The sequence below is a fragment of the Pseudomyrmex gracilis genome, unplaced genomic scaffold (genome assembly GCF_002006095.1).
Source record: "Pseudomyrmex gracilis isolate BER0280 unplaced genomic scaffold, ASM200609v1 scaffold_90, whole genome shotgun sequence".
Taxonomy (NCBI): domain Eukaryota; kingdom Metazoa; phylum Arthropoda; class Insecta; order Hymenoptera; family Formicidae; genus Pseudomyrmex; species Pseudomyrmex gracilis.
The window spans coordinates 32,280-50,288 of NW_018020674.1; the positions used below are offsets into that span (position 1 = coordinate 32,280).

General features: G+C 43.1%; 1 protein-coding gene across 4 annotated transcripts in view; it reads left to right on the plus strand.

Annotated features, from left to right (window-relative positions):
* LOC109855483 (signal-induced proliferation-associated 1-like protein 2) overlaps positions 1 to 18,009 on the plus strand; it is a 57,090-nt gene that overhangs the window by 21,261 nt on the left and 17,820 nt on the right. For 2 of the 4 annotated variants that reach the window (XM_020429777.1, XM_020429778.1), the window contains exon 1: positions 7,222 to 7,370. The exons of 1 other annotated variant lie outside the window; for it this stretch is intronic. In XM_020429777.1, coding sequence (XP_020285366.1) covers positions 7,353 to 7,370 — 18 coding nt within the window. In that variant the 5' untranslated portion in view covers positions 7,222 to 7,352. Of the gene's footprint in view, positions 1 to 7,221; positions 7,371 to 8,052; positions 8,256 to 18,009 lie in introns of those variants that run through there. One more of the 4 variants, XM_020429780.1, reaches the window with a different exon arrangement.

The window sequence follows — 18,009 nt, forward strand, 5'->3', positions numbered from 1 at the left end:
TTTTTGAGGTCTGGCCACGCAATGGGTTATAATTGGTTTCAATTATTTAAGTCTGTGAGTAAATTTTAGGATAATTGCAAGTGGCATATTTATTCCTCCGTAGTGAAAGAAATTTTATTCTTCCTCGGCTGATGTTGCAATTCACGAATTGGAATTCTTCAGGAACCGTTGAGAGGAATCTTCTTTAGAATTCTGTTCGTTAGGAATTTTTCGTCCTCGACGAATCTGTTACGGGGCAGATTAACCTAGACCCTTTTTGTCTTTCGTCTTTTTCTCTTGCAATTAGTCTTCTTCCGCTAAGTGGCGTGGAGAGACGTGGAAATCAGTCGCATTGTATTCAAATGACGTTCTAAGGTTCGCGAGTCTTCTTGGCTCTCATCATAATACGGGGAGAGAAGAGAGTTTTTCCGTTGGAGTTTTCCTTCTCGCATGAGTTGCCGCAATTCTCGACAAATGAAAAAAATCCTCGCCGGAAGTTGTAAGCTTCATGCACAAACAACGGAACAATTTTTTTTTTTCCCAAACATTTGCATAATTGAAAACGACCGAACATTTTTGTTGGAACTCTCTCTCTCTCTCTCTTGAGTTTTTTTTTTTATCAACTTACGTTTTTCTATCATTACTTATTTTTTCTCTCTTTCTCTCTTTCGTAGTAACGTGAATCTTACGCGAAACGCGCCGTAACGCGTCCTCTAAAGCCGCATAAACATTTACCGCCGTAGAAAACGCCGCGGCGACACTCTCGGTTGGTAATGTATGTACATTTATTACGACTAACTGCCGTAATTGTTTGTGCTACGACACGTAACATCAATTATGATTAACAGCAGTAGCGTATGCGCATGGACAAGAAATTAATGAGAAAATGAAGCTTGTGTGCCACACACACGTGATTATGCAATTACGTTTGGAAAGAAAACAAAACACAGACTTGACAGTAAGCCAATTAATAACCTCGAGAGGAAGAAATATTATTATAATACTATATTTTTTTTTTTTATCGTAACGTGCGATCGCAAAAATAATTCATCCGTTCTTAAAGTATTTAAAAAGTAAAAAGAGATTGTGAGAAAGCGGATGATAAAATTCCGACGCATTTTGCATAAATAAATAATAGAATTTCCGGAGGAAAAAGGGAGTTCTCCAGGGCTCTGGGTGCTGTACATAAATACACCACTGGCGGGACCCTCGATTTCCCAGCAGGGAGGCCCCTCTTAACACTCTCCTTCGCTGCAGGAGAGAAAGAGAGAGAACAACGGCGAACATGCGAGCGAGAAGCGAGCGCATTCGCCATTTATTTACTCCTGGATTTAATCACATCCGCCGACCGCCGTTTCCTGTCGCTACGGGCAACCCGTTTCTTGTGCGCGCGCTCTCCTCCGAGAAGGATATTAGAAAAATATGTATTAGTCGGCGCCGGAGTCGGTCTCCGCGAGAGAGAGAAAGAGAGAGAGAAAGAGAGAGAAAGAGTTGCGTCTGTCGAGACGGAGGGGAGGTAATAACGTTGTTCCGGCGACGCGTACCGAGACGAGAATCTGAAATTGATGGGTCGCGGTAGCGATTTCGTAATTGCACCCCGTCTCTCGTTTTTGTCTCTTTTCGCTCGTTCGATTATACACTTCGACGCGTACTGTATCCCGCGAAAGACGCGGGAGACGCGTTGCGTATGCTTCTTAATAAAAAAAAAAAAAAAAAATATGACAAATAAGGTCGTACGCAAAATAAGCTGCGCGCGATTGTTGTGCGGAAACAATGTATCTTTCCACCGCGACTTTCGTTTCCGCGCGCTGCAAATCTTCATGCATTCTTCAAAAAGCGTTCGCTTTGTTGTTTCGATGTTGCGGACGTTGCGTCGTCGTAAACACCGTCTCGCGCGTCTGACCAGTACGTAACTTTGAAGATTTATCTCTCTCATTTTACGTCAAATTACAGCCGAGTTCCATCCCGTTGGTTTTAAAGTACCGACACAATATAAGAGTTGTATTACGGTGCGTTATACCTGATGCACTTCTCGCATTAGAAGTTTCTTCGAACGCGATTTCTTTGAGAGTTTAACACTGAAAAATTATTATATTACGTGTTTTTGGGAAGAAATAAAAAAATTTGGAATCTTCAATATTAAATTTAATAACATTGACTCTCGTAAAAAAATTACATCGTAAATTCTCCCATAGAAGAAACTCGATACACATTTCTGCCCTTAGATCGACATCTCCGTGCGCGTTTCTCGTCTTCCTACGGGCGAGGATCCGATCCGAAGAAGAGGAAATCGCGATTGGTCGGGCACACGGCTTTGATGCATATCTGCCCGGTAAAAATTATCATATACACACCGGGGAGCGGGGGTAATGACCGACTAGCACGACGAACAGATCCTCCGGCGTACGTATATACATACGTGTCGATGCAAGTGTGTCGCGCGTGTACGTATATACATCGGCGCGCTTCTTCGCGCGATTCTCGATTCATGCCGTTGTCGCGCAGGGTCAACGCTCGGCTACATCGTATTTCTTTGCAAGAAGGAATCGATCGTCGCGCTAAACGCGTCTGAATATTGTGCAAGTCGACGTACGCCGAGAGACCGGCGTACGCGATCGAGCTGCCACTTGAGCACGCAGCACGTGGACGAGAGTATCGTCGAGTGTGTGCGCGCACAAGTTCAACCGGACATATAGATACGGTAGCCAATATTACGTCTAAGGTCATCGGGAAGAAAATACATCAGGAGGCAAAATAGAAGAGTAAAAACTTATTCGGTTGTGGTCTTCTCGAGTCGAAAATCTATAAAAAAGACAAGTTTCGTAAATGATACAACATTGTTTTTTTATACAACAATTATTTACAAATAGACGAGGAAACGATGAGTCGTATGATTTATTTAAATATAAACATATTTCTAGTAATATTTTTTAAATATTTGTCCGACATTTGATATTTTATTTTTCTACTCTTCAAGAAAATTTTCCTATTTCTTTTTTATATTAATTTTGCAGTGAAATTAATCATATTCGCGTGTATTAGTTGTTTCTGTATTTTTGAAAAATCTTTGTTCGACTTCGGTCGCTTCGAGCATAAATTTTCATCCTCTTCGAGAGAGAGAGAGATCCGTCTTTTCTCGACCGCGATCTTCGACGCGGTCGATTTTGACATTACGACAGCGCGGGTGTTAAATGTCGGCGCGCGATTTACGCGCTGGAAATGTCTCGGGGAGAGAACGTTCAGCGTCAGCGTCGCTTTTGTCGGAGATACGCTCGTGTCGGACCAGCCGGCAACACACGTGTATCACATCGCCACCGTGGCGATGAAAGTGCACGCGGGACACAACCACTTCCGAGAATCGTATAAACGCTCTCGGCGCACGACGAGAGTGCTCGTCGTATTGTTCCGTCGGTCAGGCGTCGTCGGGTTGCGCGCGTTAACGTGTTCGCTCCCCGGCACAATGTTTCAAACCGCCGATTCGAAGCACGCAGTGTGATCGATGTCTGCGTACATACGCAGCCAGATTTACGTGCTAACGCGTCGTTTTCTCCGAAACCGTGTCCTCGGACGGTTCGTGGCAACCTTACAAATTCGTCTTTCATCTTCGCTATTAGCAAAATCTACTGCTACTAGCCTCTAAAAAAACAAACCGTAGCGGCAAAAAAACCTTTAGATGTTTTTTCACATTATATTTGTAGAGAAGACAAAATTGAAAACCTTAAACATCTCGCGCGCGGATGATATTTTTTTGATAATAAAAGTTTCCCTCTGCGCGAAGCTGTAGCAAGTCGTAACAGAAAATATACCTATGTACGTGGGAAAAAAAAAATGAACTTCGCATAATGTTCATCTGCGGCGCGACTTTAGCGAGTACTTTATGGGGAGGAGCCCCTTGCAACCGAGAGTTTATAAACCACGCGAAACATATACGCTACTGAAGAGAGGGAAACATACTTCTATTCATACGTCGACTGTTCGTATCTCGCGAGGGCACGACCGGGGGAGGGGAGGTGCATTTGTTTTGTGCGGTATTGCTCGCTCAGATTCAAATGGGTTTAGAATTACGGGACAACACACACACAAAGTGACGCGGACGCCGCCGACTGCTGCGCTATCATACGCGCGCTGACATCGTGCGACTCGTCGCTCAATTATGCAGCTGCACGCCGAGTGTCAGCTTTCGGTTTTTCTTTTTTTTTTTTCCTCGCGCACATACATATATACACACGTGGTGCTTGCATTATCGTCACTTCTGGGAACTGCCCACGAAACTCTTATCTCGGAACATAATGAAGTGGGAAATGTCTAACATGAGAAGAGGGAGACGGGAACTTTTAATGAACACCTGGGGTTCTCGGAAAGATTTTTATCTGAAAAAAATAAAAAAAAATAAAAATAAAAAAAAATTCACGTTTGATTGACATTGATTTCTTCGAGAAGTGTGGCACAAGTGCAAGAGCGACTCTTATCGACCAATTAAAATTTGCTTCCCAATAATCTTTCGCTCTTATATAATGTGTGATATAAGATTTACTGAACTTCTCTCATACGCGTGACAATCCCAATATCTTTTTGACGCGAAGTCTCTCTCAAACTTGTTCTCGTGCATTTTCAAACTTCTTCTTTTTTTTTTTTTTTTTTTTTACACATCGAATAATCCTCTTAATCGGATTGCCTTTACTTGCGAAATCGAAATATTTCGAGGTTTCTTCCGGCATCGCCGAGAGCAAGGACTTCTGTCCGTGCCGCGTACGGTCCCCCGGTCGTATATTTATAGTTTGACCGTTAAAAACAACATATAACCGAGTCGCCGCGGTTGCGGCGGCTGTCGTTGAAACGGGCCTACGGTAGAGAGAGAGTACGGGACCGGTCTCTTAATCTTCACTCGAAATAAACACGCCTCGCGCACACGTGCGCGGACCGCTGTTCGCCGCGTCGTCGTCGGAGCAGCAGAGAGAAACACGCTTTTCGGGCCTCCGCGACGTGTGTCCTCGAGACACTGTATAAAACCGCATCGGTTTTGTCCAAGTAACGCGACCGTTTACTTTCACTTGATTGCTTATCCGTCAAATAGAAATTTGGAAGTTTTTTTTTGTGTCTAGTTTTAGATAAAAAAAACTCCGTGGCGTGTGTCATTCGGCGCGTTTCGGAGCGCGCGATGAACAGAATTATTGTGCGTTGGTATCATTAGTCATTCGGGTTCTCGTTTTTTTTTTTTTCTGAAGATAAACGGCAACTTGCAAAGCTGTAGTATAATATTTGTGTAATTGAACAATGTAATGTTGATTTAAATTAAATGGATTCTCAAGGGCGAAAGGTAATTACAAGATGGACGTGTGAAGTTACAGCTTTATTTCGGTAGCCAGACGTTTCGATCCTAGTTTCGAATCTTTTTCAACGGCAACAATAGAAAAGGCAGAATGGCACGTCATAGTCGGATAGAGATTTTGAATGATTTTTCGTCGTTCTTGCGTCAACGCACATAAACAATTAACCGACCGACGTCTATTCCGTACTGACGTGTACATGCAATGTGCATTCACATAAAATATGTAAATAAAACTACAACTTTACACGTCCATCTTGTAATTACCTCGCATTGGCCCTTGAATCCATTTAATTGACATTTTCACGAGGTCTACGCACTATTTTGAATGTTTGATGTTTACTTATTCGATTAAAAATTAATTACTCTCGATACGTCTCTTTTTAAGTATAATTTTAAATTGCTTATTTGGTTTTTTTCTTGTTCGGTTTTTCGATATATATAGCTGCTACGTTTGCGTCCCTTGGCAAATGCGACACTGTGAGACATACTGTGTATACGAAAAGGATCGTTCGGAGAACGTCGTAAAAGTGTGATCGTTCCGCTCCGTTCGGATCCCTCCGAACAAAGAAGCGTCCATTCAGAAATGAAATCGAAAGGAAGCTTCCCCGACACCGAGACGGAGCCGCGCACATATGTTGGAAACACGCTAATATCCCCGCGTTAAGCTATGATCGACATATGCTCTTCTCTCCATTCTTTCCTCCGCCGCGCTCGGCCGCGTTCGTTAATGAATATGCTAATATTACGTAGCTGGGGTATATAATCTCTGTCGTTCTCGTTTTAATCGAAGCAACTTTCATTGAACGCCTCGCAAGATGTTCACGAATGTGATGTGTAACACACACTTCGCGGTTACTACGCCTCTCTCAGGTTCGGTTTACCGACTCTCTCAAGTTCGGTGACTCGAGAGTCGAGTTATTTTCTCTCGATACCCTCAGCCACACACACACACACGCACACAACTGTTCCAGTTATCGAACATTTTAACCGATTTTATTCTCTCTCTTAAGATGCCGATTTTTGTCGCTTCAATAAAATCGAAGATTCATCAGGGACAGAATTAAATTCTTTTTTTATTCGGGATTATCGCAACACGCGCGACGGGATCGGGGAATGATACTTTACTTCGCGTTCCTTCGCTCCCTCAGGCGCGAGTTAGGTCCAGTTACGAGCTGATCGTTTCCGAGTAACGATTCACGCACGGGAAGAAGAAGGACGCTGGGCGTTTCGGGAACAAACGACGACGCGAGGTATGCGCGAAAGAGACGGGAGGGAGAGAAGAAAGAAGGCCACGAAAAAAAATCTGCCTAGCCCGCGGCGAAACGCCACTTACATCGCGTCCGAGAGTCATTATCTCCCGTATAATCACCGCTCTTAATTTCATTTCGGCCCCCATACGCCGCGATAACGGTATACATACGTGTCTTCATGAGAACGAACAATGTTTATCGTTTCACAATGCAGGTAATGTAACCTAGAAATGAATCGAAGAAATTTATCTTTTAATCGCGCGCACATTTAACGATAAGATCTTGAATTTGCTCGATTACAAAAAATGTCAAATTAATACGTAATTAAAAAACTGATATTATTTGTTTAAACTTCTTTGAGAAGTTTGAACGCACACGGACGGGCGCTTTTTAAAAATTTCGGAAATTTCAAACATCGGATTATCCAAACGCGAGGAGATTATAGACTAAATAAAGGAGTTCTAGAGACGCGCGAGCACGACCACCGACCATAAACGTCGTTATTACGTCCGTTTCTTCGTATGGCGGGCCGAGCGTTTTATCCGAGAGCGGCGAGTGAGTAACAGACTGGTTCCGAGAGGTGCCGTATCTCTTTTATCTCTGATCGGGCTTATCTCTAGAGCACCGGGGTAAACACCGCACTGTCGCAGTGCTTTTCTAACGTGGACAAATGGATCAAACCCTGTCTGTGTCTTGTGGAAATTTTCTATTTATTTATTTATTTTATTTTATTTTTTTTTAATCTACAGTCGTACTTGTGAAAGTGTGTGTGTATTAAGTTTCATGATAAGATAATGTTGTCTTGGAGAGAGGTACGTTTGAAACTCTAAAATGTTTGAAGTGCGGCGCGCGCTTTTGTCGCATTTAACGAAAAAAAATATGGTGCGCGTTTGAATTCCGCATCGAATTATAAGTAAAAATAGACTCGACGATCACTTATCGCGTACACTTTTCTGTTCTGGGTTGACACGCGCGTTTGCATCCATTTAACGTTTCGTGAGAGAGATAAGGTCGCGTCATCGTCGTCTGCACTTTTATGACATTTCTCAGAGATTCTCAATACACCACTGAGACGTTATCGCGAGAAGGATCTTGTTTTAACCTAAATAGTCGAGAAAATGAAAGAGAAGAAAAGGGATCTTTGTTTGAGCGGCTTCTGAAAGCGTTCGAGATAATGTCAAGCTCGACGTAAGATTCGATAGTTTACGTTTCTCTTTGTGGGAGCGAGAAAAATTTCTTGTAAAGTGTCCGTAAACGTTTCTTTCGTTCGATGATCGAAATAAATGTTTAACCGCGATAACAGTGGAAATTCCAAAGCGCTCTCGACACTTTCCCCCTTCCTCTTTCATTATCTCACGCGATGTGCGCGAGAAGAAGGAACAATAAAACTCGCGCGTGTGAGCGCTTAATTATCGCGGCCAATGATCATCGCACGGTCGTACGTTCGAACAATTTAAACGGCGCGCGGTAGAGCAGTCGCGTAATTAAATCAACAATTCGAGGTTACACCCGTGTGCGATCCGCGCGCACAATGCGAACGCGCGAGTGTGAACTCCTCGGAAGGGGGTGGGAGGAGCACCCTTTTGTGAACGCGCGCGCGTGGGTCAAGCGGGCAAAAGACTTCGTTACGCAACGGTGACAGCATCGAGCTCAACGACCTCATTGTCTTTCGCGCGCACCTGCATACTTTAAGAAACGTAAGCCGGCAATTGACCAAATAAGAAGATACGAAAATAATGGCGCGTTTCAATCCTACCTCCGACGAGAACGACATTCCGCGCAGAAGTTATTATTAACAGAATGACTACTTCGCGGGAGAAAGCATTTCGTGAAGCACGTATTAAGCGTTTGCCGTAATCTCGGGTGTGGCAAAATCTCTGATTGCTCATAGCTGGTTAAATAATCGATTTTTTTTTTTTTAAATGTGACATAATAAAACCAGGGAATGTTTGAGAGAGAAATTTACGATATCGAACAACGCGCGATTGTCTTCTGAGGAAAAAATATTCATTTTTAAATATTCGTTGACGTTGTCATCAGAAAAGACAGAATAAGACCGTTTTTTCCTTGAAATTGTTTTTTTTATTTCTTTTCGCGCGCTTCGCAAACACAAAATGTGCAAACGATTACTCTTATCTATCGGTTTTTTATTGCGCGTTGTTACACGAGCGACGTGCTCGTTTTACGAGGAAAACGCATCGTCTATTTTATCGTCTAACATTCACGTGACTTCCGGCGCTGCGTAAAAGCGGCAGTTTCTCCCGTTCGATTTGCTAATATTTGAAATCGATCGATAAGCCGCGCGATTACTCAACGATTCTGTATATTATCGGTCAAAGCTGTCTTACGAAATCCGCGATATCGAAGATTTCGCGCATTGAGATAAAAAAAAAAAATAGTTGAGGCGCAGTAGAACGCAAAGCAATACAATTTATATAATATACTGGCACAACAGTGGCGCGCGCTGCGCGCACGCTGTTATTATTTTTATTTTAACGTCTTGTTGTCAATGAACCTGTCACCGTAATGACAGCTAGTATATACGTCTTATAAACCATATAATACACATATGAGAGATGTCAGAAATAACGCATGAAAATCAAACTTGAAAAATAAAAGAAAAAGGGGGGAATGGAAAAACAACACGTGACCAAAGTCAGTGACCCGGCGTGGTCGCGCAGCCGAGGTCAGTGACCCCGCCAAGGTCGCGCGGCCGAGGTCAGTGACCCCGCCGCGGTCACGCGACCGGGTCAGTGACTTTACTGTAGTATGTATATAGTATGTATACATATAATACAATATAAAATATACTATTATAAATATATAATAAATTATAATATATGTATATATAATATATAATATTATATATATAATATTATATAATATGTATAATATATATATAGTATTTAATGTTATATATAAGATAAATTACAATCACGTTACTTTAGTCACGTGTTGTTTTTCTACTCTTTCCTGTCACGTGACTTTACTTTAGTCACGTTTTCAATTTTCTCCACGTATACAAACTGTCAAAATCGCTTTTTGTAATTATTTACTCTCTCGATCTTACCGATTCGATTCGACTCGACTCGACTCTCGATCAATCAATCAATCGACAACGCGGAAAAGAGAGAGAAGCAACAATAGATGCGATACAAAACGCGTACGTATCAAACTCGCGGTACACATAGATTTTTTTTTATATAGAAAGATAACGTACGTGTATTGTCGTATAGATAAGAGCGCGAGTTTGCGAAGAGAACGATTATTATTCTTTCGCAAAAAAGTGATTCGTTTGGTTTCCCTCGCTGTGTGTAATCAATCTATTAATAAAATATAAGCGCAATCGAAACGCTATTGTTGATAGGTCTTATCAGCGAGAGATAAAGCGAATCAAAATCTCGGAATACATTTGAGAAGAATTCTTTCACGAAAGCAGAGCGACGTAGTTTTACGTATCTCTTTTTTTCCCCCGAGTTTCGAACGCAAATGTGTCGTCTGATGTCACTCGACGATTGCTATCTCAAGAACCGTCTTCGCCTATTGCGCTCGCTTCGCGGTTACGCGGTTCTCGTCGCGAATCGGAGCCGCTCTGAGAGATTCGCATCGTAATAGTTTCCGATTCTTAGCGAACGGGCAGAGAGATTACGCGACGGCCGGCGTGCGCGCAGCTGCGCTTAGAATAAGAAACGTTAACGATCCCTCGCGACGGGGACGGCGCGGCGGTGGGTATTTGCGCAACGTCATTCGCGATGACATCTAAAAAACGGCGGACAGAATTACACAGGATATAATGACTTGAGATAACTCGGCTCGCCGTGGCGGCAACAATTATTTCGCGCCGACGAGCTTTGTCATCATCGTCCGAAAATCCTGCATTACGCCACTTTAAAGCAGGAGAGAGGAAGATCCGTTTCTCTTTGTGGCAGCTGGTCTCGTGCGCGCCTTGTGTATATTAGCTTCTTATTTTCTTACAGTCCTAGGTCTCTGCTCCGCCTCCTCTCTCTCTCTCTCTCTTTCTCTCGTCTGAATACTAGTATACGCGTTTTCATTCCATCTTGAGCGCGTAAAAGAACGTGTAAACCGGTGTACAAGCGCGACTAAAAAGACCGCGCGTATATAAAGAGAGAGGGAGTTGAGATCTCTCGCGGGAGTTTCTTTTATCGTCGGAAATGTGCGTTTCAACTCTACTTGGCGAGTTTCGATTTCCACGAATTCCGTTTCAACATTTTTCTCGAAATATTTCTCACAATTATGAACGGATGTTCTTCGAACGAAAAACTCATTTGCGAGACTTTGTACAGAATGCGTAACGAGGTGCCAACGCACTTTGAATTCGCACGCTCGTAAACGGCGGAAAAGCGGCGGCACGCTTTTCTTTCCGCGATCCGTTCGCGTGATTGTGAAATCGCCAAACACCGATTTCCGCATTGTTGAAGAAAAAGGGAATTTCATTTCCAAACAAATATCCAGATTCACGGTCACGTGAAAATCATTGTTTATATTTATTATCATCAAATTCTGTCTCTGTGATCGACAGAAATTGCTCATCAACGTTGAGTTTCACTTGTCACTTGGTATATACATATATACAATGCGCGTTGATGGGCCGGGCATTAATTGCGCGCGGTGTTATTATATAGCGATTAATCGAAGCTATCTGGGGCTCTCGGGATAACCGATAGTTTATCCCGCATAATGTAGCACAGAGAATCTCTCGTAAAAGGAAGTTCGTCTTATAAACGCGAGTTTAAACGCTCGTCTAAAAAGTAGATGAGCTCGAGATGCATCGCCTGGATCGAGTTTGCACACGTACTTATTACGCACACAGCCGAGCTGTCTTCGGATTTTATGTCTCCCAGTGGCGTCGCCGATCGTTCGCGCTTCTTGCTTCTCTCTTCGTGTGTTGTTCTTGTTTTCTCCGTCCGTAAGGATCGCGTATCTATGAGGTTGCTCGGCTGTTTTGCAGATGTGTCACGTCCCGACAGCTCGTAGTCGACTCTTTCGCCGTTGCGTGGAAGCGTAAATAGGGCTCTTTCAGAGGCGAAAGCTACGCGAGGGAGTGTAACTCAATCCTTAAACAAGGTCGCGCCACGGCAACCGTGAAAGTGCGATAAGTAATTAACTGTAAACTCCTTCGAGATTTATGAAGTAGCGAAACGGATATTTTGCTCACGTGACGCTTTGTTTCGTCTTGCTTTGTTATTGTTTTGTTTTTTTTTTCGTACGAAGTAAATTTTTTTTACGTGATATATATGTGTGTGTGTGTGTATGTGTGATAAAAATTTCAATATTTTTAACTGGGAATGAAAACTTAGTCCGCGCAAGTTTTTTTTTTTCAACATCTGTCAGAGTAGATTATTGAAGTGACGGTTGGGGCTGATAATGACGATCAGTTTACTTCAAAACCTTAAGATAACGCAATATCTCTGTATATTTATGAAATATCACAGTAAGTATACACTCCGCAATGTATGCGCTACACAAGATAATAGTTCACACAAGGACTAATACAATATCACGGTAAAGCGAAGCTCCAGACGGTGTTTATATTATTTTCTTTTATCTTCGTATTTGTTATTGTATTTCTCAGTGTTTGTTTTGCAGCTGATATATCCGAAAATCGTTATCACCGTAATAATAAAATACAAACTGACTTTCCTGCATACTAAAGTTCATAAATATTTTTATTAGAATAATTTTTATCAAATTTGAAGTTTATTTTTATATCTTTATAAATATTATATATAATTATATATATATACATATAAGTTACGTAATTCGATGCGGTAGTGTATCAATAATATACACCATCCCGGAAATGTTAACGTAAAATGACGCAATATACAGTTGCAACCGATAAGCTCGGCGGAAAAGTTAAATTCTCGATTACCGAATCGAGATTGCGTCGTCCTCTCTTTCGAATGAGACGGTAGAGAGAGAGAGACAGAGAGAGGAGTCATGCGAATTCAAGTATTACAACTCGCGCGTATTCTCTCCCTCCTCCTTTCGGTTGTTCGTCGGCGGCGAACATGTCGGTACACGTTTACACTGTACGAACTTGCGCGCGCGAATTCGTTTTGTTATAATCGCGCCGCGGACTCCCTTCGAGTTCTCGTTCAGTTTGGTTATGACCGGCGTGCGAGCAATTACCGGATCTACATCGGTTCGCGCGCGGTTAGTTCTTGACGGTGAGATGTCAAGAAAGATAATCCGCTGCATTTTGGACGCGGTCACGTGTCTGACGCCGTCGCCGAAGAAACGAAAGACGAGAGAGAGCGCGGACGAGAAAATGAATTTGTCGCGAAACGACATTTCGATCGAGAACGCAGCGAACGAACTCACGATCGTAGCTGAGGTAAGATTACAAATGTTTTCGTTTTTTTTTTATTTTTTTTTTTTATCAATTTACACTGTGGTTACGCTGTGTGTAAAATAGTTAAATAGAAAAACTACGATTTTTCGATTTCGTATTCAATATATTTTCTAAAACGAATCAAAAGAGTCTGAAGTAATCGAATAATTGCGAGTGTTTGCGAGAGCGGTTCGTTTATTATTCGCGCGAGACTGAATATATATTGTTGAGAAATATCGGTCGCAAGAGACCTTGTGTATCGATAGCCCATCGAACAGTATCGAGAGTATGATGTACTCTATGCACTCTCTCAAGGGTTAAGGCCCGCGCGCCGTACGACGCGACGCGATGCATGAGTTCCACGGATGACTCACTGCCAACATACGAAAGCGAGAGAGAGAGAGAGAGAGAGAAAGATTCCACACACGCCCAGAACTGTCTTCTTCGTTTCTCTCTTACCGCCGACATCCGGAACCGACAACGCGCCGACGGTCCTCGCATTCCTGCTCTCGATTGTCCTGAATTGAGAGGGTGCATTCCTGAAACCTTAACCGAACCGCGCGCGCGCGGAATGCGGCAACTGTCTCGGAATCGAAACGCGCGCGCCGCCCGCTCGACATTTGACTCGCAAATGAAATTTTCATAAAAGCAAAGTTTTTTACGCGACGGTTTCTTTTTGGGCGTGTGTATTTTTTTTTTTTTTTTTTTTTTTTTTATCGCAATCCAGACGGAACAATTTCGCGACGATTGCGAGTCTCTTTCCGAGACTTCATCATTTGCGATTCCCGCGATTTTGCGGGAATTCAATGGTGACAAATAGTTTTTCTACTCGTCGACGAAAACCGTATTGCCGTGTCTATAGCAAACTTGACATGTAAACAGTCGATAGCGCGTTTTTTGACAAAAAAAAACGGATTATAATTACTTTCGTCGGGAATTTTGACGTGTTTCGAAATATAACCGTGGCGAAGTTTAATGCACCTCGCGTATCGCAATATCTCGTCTCGGTTTCTTGTGTGCAGCGGCTTTCGAGGTATCCCATCGCGAGACCGTGAAATATCCATCGTGTGTCGGCAGTAAAGTATCGCGATGTATCATGCGGAGATAATAAACGGGCCCCCGAATGTCGCGGTCAACTGCTGTTGGGACGGTTTAATTCAATTCTATACAGCAACGCTTTCGCGAAATATTAATCGCGCGCGCGCGCGATCAAAAGTTTTAACGCGTATATATATACATCTTTTCGTCGCTAAATTTATTAATAAATTGCAAAATTATTAAGAACTTGTTCGAGTTCGACATTTAAAAATCTTCACTTAAGAACTATGAAATTGGTCAAACGTTGATTGATGTTCAGTTAAAATTATTTATTTTATTTTTTATCTCTTTCTCCTCCCCTTCTGTTTTTTTTTTTTTTTTTTTTTTAAATCCGTTTGGTTGTGTCCTCGCTCTTCTAATTTGATCAACAAGATAGTTCAGTGATTGCAGCTGCGGAAGAAGCGACTTGGCTGAACGCAATCTTCTTCGTGAAACGCTAACAAGAAAATTTCGCATGTGTCCGCGAGTGTGGAGCCGAGAGCAGAAAAAAAGAGTCGAGAGGCCGATGGCTTTGCATGATGTAACCGCGACGGCGAAGTCCCGAAGCGAGACTGCCCTTGGTACTTCTTCTCCTTTTTTTTTTTTCTTCGCGAAGGATGATGATCTCGATTACATCTGGCCTCGTGAACCTCCTGTTTCTCTTCTTCCTTGTTCTCTCCCCCTCGTCGTCGTCGTCGTCGTCGTCGTCGTTGTCGAAACCGAGCTCGTGATTGATGGTTTTTGTGCTCGCGTTGTACAAGAGAGTCGCTCGGATATACGTCGATATACCGTTAGCTTATCGTATGCATTGTCGGGTTTTAAAACGTGCGAACGTTCTGTGATCTGTTGTTGCTCCAACAACGGTGCAAGTAGTTAAACTACGCGCCTCTTAGAATATATACATAGTGGTTCTCATATCCTCTTTGTACGGCGTGTACAATAGCATTTGCCGCGCCGAGAGAAAGAGAGATCGCTTATGCAATCCTCATCTTGTTTTACGACGAATGCTTGTGTCATCGAGTGACACGTGCTCCAAAATCAAAATGGCAAATATCGCAGTGACGTTTCGCACCTCCAAAAGTTTCGCTCGCACTCGTATATACATTCTCGAGTAACTGTTTGTTTTCGAGCACAACTGTTGAGATTAACAATTACCTCCCCCAATTGTGTTTTATTAAAATTTATGACAAAAATATAACGAGAGACAGAAAGAACGAGGAAAAGACATGGCATTTAAAAGCTAAAAAACCATACCATAATTCCAAAGAAGAGATGTTTCTCCGTCGTAAAAATAACACAATAAGATCCCGTGTTTTATCGTTGCGAAAAAGTCTGTTTAGAAGTCTATTCGCATGCATTCCGATCTCTCGATGCGGCGAGAGACCGATGTATATTATTCCGCGGGATCGTTCGGGAAGCCATAAAATGGTCTTTCGCGCGCGCGCAACCGGCTGTTTTTCAGCACGTCTGGCCGATGATGTGAGGATCGTCACACTCCGGACGCTGGGAAACAAGGCGGTTTAGCTTCGCCCATTACGGAACGTAAATGTGGCCGGGCGACGACGGGAAGATGAGCGTCGTCGCGGTGGGACACTGGCCGGTCGCGCCGGGTTCGTCGTCCTAGATCCATTTTTCCCTCGGCAAGTCTCAGCAGCTCTCGGCTTACAAGGCTTTACCGAGCTTCTCTAGGAAGGTACATAAGGCGACGTGGCGCGAAGAGGATGTGCGCGCGCGCGCTACATCTGTCTCTCGTATTAATTGACAACAACAAACGTCGTGTATTGCGTACACGACGAGCACGACGTTTGCGCGCCGACGTCGATTCGAGGGCTCGTTAACTCGGCGAACGTTCGCGCGCGCGCGCGCGCGCTGCCGATTTTCCACGCGTGCGCAAACATTTGTTCGAGGAGTACAGAGGATGCCTCGTTGCCTCCGAATATTCGTTTCTGCTCAATGAGCATGCAGAAACGAATTAATATCACAACGTGATTACAGTTTGCGAAAATTAGACGCGCTTAATTGCGCGGTTAATTACGCGTTTCGCGGTTCGAATACGCGCGGTTGCGCGGTAATCGCGCGATTACCAATTCGCGAGACTGCAACCTTTTTTTTTTTTTTTTTTTTGGTGCGCGCGAATATAAGCGTCGCGTTATTAACTCAATTTGTCTGTAAGATACATATAAATCAAGGTGTAGCGAGGAGCCGATATACGCGCGATATTCGCTGTAACGCGCCGACCATAAAGGTTTTGATGAAGTAATCCCGAGCATGTAAGTGAGTAATATAACAGTGCGCGCGAGAGAGAGATTTCCGTTCGAGAGATGTTATCGTTAGAACGCAAAGAACACACACGAGCTCTCTAGATCCCGCTGCGCAATATCGAGTCTTCGCGCTTCTTAGCGCAGAGAAAGAGTTTTTTTTTTTTTAGAGAAGGGGAATACACACACAGTGCGCGCGAGATAGCGCGGCGCGATTAATTGTCTCCTTCCCCGCGCGCGTCAAAATGATGCACCGAACTTATCTCGCCCGTAGAAGAGGAGGAGGAGTAACGTTACTACGTCTCGAAGTGCGCTTTCGCCGATAAACGCCGCGCATTCGTCATTATGCGGCGATCTCCTCCCGCTCTTCTTTTATCGCGGACAATAATCATTATCCGTTGCGGTCGAGCGCCGTTTTCTTTTTTTTTTTTTTTTTTTTTCACGAAGAAGCGCATTTGATGCGCCACTGACTTTATGGCGCGCCATTGTGCACGGAGCGCATTGCGCACGCGATTTAATATAATACATCGTGCACGTTCGTGTGTTGCGCACGGTCGGGGATATTAGAAACATCTATCACCTCCTCGCCGTATCGAATCCTCGTGTAAGTGTCAACGTAACTTCGGAGAGATGCTATTATAAGTTAATAGCTGATGAGAAAGCGCACACATGTGACTATTATTATTAAAAACAATCTCCACTAATATTCTACGTGAGAATCGCAAATAATTTCTATCTCTTCTTTTCTCTTCTCTTTTAATCTTTATTTTTTTATCCGCATTTTTATTGTTTAGTTTACATGTTATTTTTTATTTTTATTTATTTTATAAATACTCAATTTTCATACGTTTTCCTTTGTTTATTATTTTTGAGATATTTTAATTAGCGTTATTTTTTCACAACGTCTAAGCCGTGTCATATCTCTCTTTTTGTTTCTTCACAATGTTAAAAAAACAATCGACTTCGCGTTCTTTGTTCTCCGGCCGCGCCGTTTATCCCAGGAATTGTGCATTTCGCCGGATGGATCTCCTCGTTTCGTGATGTGTGCGCGCATCGTCATGCGGCACGTCGTCGTCGTCGTCGTCGGTGAGACGAAGCGCATAATTAGTCGGTATGCGAAACGCCCGACGTCCTTGAATTTGCACATGCACATGCACGCCGTATGCCGGCGAACGTGTTCGAACCGACTTCTAGAACCAGTCGCCACTCGATTTCCGATTCCCTGTATCGAGTAATGCAATATATTACGTCGGGATTCTCGTTACGTCTCGTTTACAAAGACACGAGAGAGGTGTTCAACTCGCGCGTACTTGTTCCGTGTACTTGCATACATAGTACCTATATATGCGCGAAGAACAACGAGAGCCCGTTATACCGACACTCTGGATCTCTTCTCTCGAAGTGACAAATTAATTTGTGCGATTTTATTTATTTCCGAATTCTGAATTTTTCAATTTTCGTTTTTCCAGCGTCTTTCGAAACTCTCTTCGAAAAAAGTCGTTAAAAATAAATTAACGTCAAAATGACGTTAAATAAACGACAAGACATTTATATTAGCAGACGCTCGAAAGAAGATGCCAGAATTTTTTCAACATTTTAAAATCAAATAAAATGCACCGGACGTGCAAATGATTCACTTTTTAGAGTTTTTTGTCAAAAAATCGGTTCAGGATTAGGATTTACATTGTCCGTCAGCGACTTTTCGTCGAATGATACACGCGTGCGAATAGAATCGCACACCCGCGCGCGCGCGCGCGCGTA